This window comes from Tauraco erythrolophus, chromosome W (assembly GCF_009769465.1).
Source record: "Tauraco erythrolophus isolate bTauEry1 chromosome W, bTauEry1.pri, whole genome shotgun sequence".
NCBI lineage: Eukaryota > Metazoa > Chordata > Aves > Musophagiformes > Musophagidae > Tauraco > Tauraco erythrolophus.
Genome location: NC_141497.1, coordinates 25,632,178 through 25,636,082, shown reverse-complemented (window position 1 = coordinate 25,636,082; position 3,905 = coordinate 25,632,178). Strand labels below are relative to the sequence as shown.

The 3,905-nt window shown below is 49.8% G+C and overlaps 1 protein-coding gene across 1 annotated transcript; it reads left to right on the top strand.

The window, feature by feature from the left end:
* Positions 1-685: 685 nt before the first annotated feature.
* Positions 686-3,905, top strand: LOC147526275 (uncharacterized). The gene is made up of 4 exons (XM_086630285.1): positions 686-1,368; positions 2,580-2,649; positions 2,757-2,892; positions 3,850-3,905. The coding sequence occupies exons 1-4, from the start codon at positions 686-688 to the stop codon at positions 3,903-3,905; spliced, it is 945 nt and encodes a 314-aa protein (XP_086486411.1).

The window sequence follows — 3,905 nt, the reverse complement described above, 5'->3', positions numbered from 1 at the left end:
GGGTCGAGGATATGCTTGTGTTTCCACAGATAACGACGTTAACTGGGTCTCTGTGAGGTGCGTGCGACCAGCCTTGAACCGCAATGATGAGACCACCTCGGACAACGTCAGGATAGACGCGGAAGAGTCTAGTGGATGCCAACAACCCTGTGATTCGGAATAATCATCTGGAACATAGCATCACCAGCATTGGACTGGGAACATCACGGACCAGAAAGTTTGGGACTGAAAGGACAAGTGGGAGATTGGTTTGCTTGTTTGATCTGGGGGACAGGGTTTGAGATTAATTGGGAAAGGACTAAGATACAGTGAGAAAAGAACTTGGCTGTAGGCAACAATGAATGTTTATTATCTATTGCCGGGAATAACTGTCTGAGAAATATGCTCTACAGCTGGAGCTGTATGGGTCTCAGTTTCACAGAGAAGGAACGTATTGGTGACAATGGCTAATGCCATAGATCAGGACACTATCTGCTTGTCAATATCCTCTGCAGGTAACCCTTTCTGCACTTGCCTGATCGGACTGCCTACAGATAAGGTAAAGTCGTTATGTATTAACACCATGTCAGGTGACTTAAACGACAAGTTATGTTCTTCATGGCACAATAATTGGGATAAATGGGTTAAACACCTACCCTTACTTGGATCAGAGCCGCAAGAGCTAGAGCTCCTAGGATCGGTAAAAATGGATTATTGCCTGTACTTTAACTACTCAGGACCAGATCAAGCAGGAGTAGGTGTAATTGCCACCACAGATGTGTATTGGAGTGCGGCTGCATGGTGCAATATTACCAGTCGCACTATCTCCAAATCTGCTAATGCACCATTACGCCTGCCACAAGGATTGTTCTTGATATGTGGGGATAGAGCTTGGCAAGGTATTCCTTCGCATATAAGGGGAGATCCATGTAATATGGGAAATTTAGGAATGTATTTGCCTAATACCACCATGATCCTAAGTCATAGGCACACTCGAAATAAGCAAAGTATACATGCTTTCAGTAGCCAGTGCAATTCTGGAGCTGACTTTTGGAATCCAGCAAAAATCATTGCAGCCTCAATACTTGCACCAGGAATTGGATTGGCACAGGCGTTAACTACACTGAATAAATTAGGTTGTTGGCTTGCGAAACAAACTAATGCTACAGCTTCTGCTTTATCAATGCTCTTAACTGATGTGAGTTCTATCAGACACGCTACACTGCAAAATAGAGCCACCATAGATTTCTTATTGCTAATGCAGGGGCGTGGTTGTGAAGTACTAGAAGGAATGTGTTGTATGAACTTGTCTGATCACTCAGAATCAATTCATGAGACAATACAGAAATTGAAAGAGCGGGTGAATGAATTTCAGGTTCATCAGGATTGGTTAGGTAGCTTGTTCAAGAATTGGGGAATTACAGGTTGGTTAAAATCTTTAGCAAAAGCAGGCATTATATTACTAGTAGTTTTTTTATGCATAATAATCATCCCCTGCCTATTGTCATGCTTCCAACGGATGATACAAAGTACGGTTCATAAAGTAATGGTCATAGAAAAACAAAAAAGGGGAATTGTGGACTCATACACACAGTTACCATTGGGGTCCGGCCTTGATGATTTAAGCCTGTGTTATTGAGGAAGCTGGAAAACACCGATAAAGAGGGTAAAAGAGAAAAGGGAGTGTGAACAGCTGGTGCAGGGAGTGTGAGAAGCTGACATGGGGAGTATGGGAAGCTGATATAGAGTGTGTGAGAAAATGATGTTTAGTTTAGCAGGTGGAAAATAGCTCCTTTTTAGGCATAGCCAATAGTAAAGTTAAAATAGGTGCATGCACTATTGTTTGTAACCAATCACAACTGGGTGAGGGGCGTGTGGACACATCATGGCTAGAGTAATAATCTATAAAAGCTGCCTGTATAATAATAATAAAGGTGTCTCTGCTATCACATCTACGGAGTCCATGCATTCAGCCGTCGCAGCTCCCGAGCTGCCCCATTCCCTGGGCTGTGCAGGAGCTCCAGCACATGGAGACAGGCCTCTCATCCCTGAGCAGCCAGGGCTTCCCAGCAAAAGGATAGGCCAGGACATACGTGCAGGCTGCCCCACAGCTGCCAAGTGGCAGAGTGGAGCCCACCAGAGAGACCGTGGCAGAGCAGCAACCCAGCCTCCCGCAGGTGCCGCTGCACGGCCGGGTTCTCAGTTGCGCTCAAGCGCTGCCACTGTGGGAGACGGAATTCCCCTGAGACTGTTCCCTGGGACAAAAAACCAGAAGTATGTGAGAACGCTCCTCTGAGACCATGGAACACAAAAACAGAAGTACGTGAGAACAAGACAAAGAAGTAAAAGCATGTGAGAACTGCAAACAACAGGTAACAAGAACAGATGTGCAGGACACGGGACTGAGAACAGTGACCTTGGAAAGAAGAACAGCAAATATTCTTACAGTAAACAAGGACTGGGACCAAATGCAGGAGGGGGGGGCTTGTTGCATGTATATAGGACTGCCAGCTTGGCTCAGTAAAGGATTTCTCCTGAGATTTTGCCTGAAGCACTCAGCGGAGTCCGTGCCTTAGTCCTCCACGCCACCACTCTCCCAGGACGATGACCGAGGAGGCAGAGGCCATCCACAGAGAGTCAGCAGGAGGTGCTGTGCCTCCTGGGATCAGGGTGAGATCTTGTGTGGCAAGGGGACCTCCTCGGGCTGGGAACCCTGGGTCACAAACAGCCCTCCTGCACTGGGCTCTGTGCTCCCATCAGCTGTCGCTGTGGGCTAGGCAGTGCGCTGCCAGAGAAGTGTGAGCACTGCCAAGAGCAGGGCCGTGAAGGAGAGGAGGGCTACCAGCCAGCACCACCAGGTCCTGCAGAGGCCAAAGCTGCTCTTCTCCCACATCCAGGCAAAGGAAGGAATTGGTGAGCTGGGGCGCCAGGAAGACACTGATGCTGGGGGAGTTTGGTGGTCTGCACAGCCCCCTCACTGCCTCTCTGCCTCAGCCTATGCCTTGGGCAGTGAGTGGGGAAGCGAGCACCAGCCCTAGGAAGGGGCTTCAGGCCATCCTGTGCCATCCTGCTCCTGATGGCAAGCAGTCAAGAACACGACAGCAGAAACCCACCTGCCTTCTCCTCTCCCTTCCTCAGCGCTACAGGAGAGGTTGTCTTGTGCCTGCATAAGCCTTCCCTGAAAGACCAATACCAAAAAGGTGTCTCAAAAGCAATCAGAAGTGACTCGTTCAGAACAGGTACACCCAGTTGCTTCCCATGACAAGGGAAGCAGGAAGCCAGGAAGGTTTCTGTGTGCCTGCCCGGCTCTCACGCCAGAGACCTGTGGCAGAAGGGCTTGGGAACTGCTGCTGCAGCAAAAGGAAGGGACAGAGCCCTCTCTTCTGGAGACAGGTGGAGAGGGACCAGGGATCCCTACTGGGCCACATCTGAAGAGCACCGGGGAGCAGGCAGGTGGCCAGCAAACAATCTCTCCTGTGAGGAGCAGCAAGGGCTGGCTGCGTCCTAAGGACAGGCAGTGCCCTCACACCACAGGCTACTGCTGCTTCACCAGCCGTGGCTACAGCTCTCTCGCAGGCCCTGGTGCAGACTCATGATTGAAGACGCCTCTGATTTTAGGTCACATTCAAACCAGACACTCTCAGAAACCCCAGCCCTCTCTGTTGCTCTTGTTCCTCACCTCCCAAGGATGCTCAGCCGGCTACTGCTGCTCCCTATCTTTCCCCAGCTGAAGGGGAGGAGAAACCTCTTTAAAAAGGCCAGGGTGACACGAAAAGCCCAGAAGCCGAGGGGACTTTGGACAGGTATCTCCACAGGTTTTGCCTTGTCTGAACCCGTTGGGGACTTGAAACAACATGTCCTTCTGCTTAGCGTTGCCCCCGAGTCAGCGGCAGCAGCAAAGCTCTACGATCGGCTACAGGGTATAA

Coding starts and splice junctions, on each gene's coding strand:
- LOC147526275 (XM_086630285.1), top strand. CDS start 686: ATGGATTATTGCCTGTACTTTAACTACTCAGGACCAGATCAAGCAGGA. Junction 2,650..2,756: donor CTGTGCCTCCTGGGATCAGG/GTGAGATCTTGT, acceptor GCTGTGGGCTAG/GCAGTGCGCTGCCAGAGAAG. Junction 2,893..3,849: donor CCAGGCAAAGGAAGGAATTG/GTGAGCTGGGGC, acceptor CCTTCTGCTTAG/CGTTGCCCCCGAGTCAGCGG.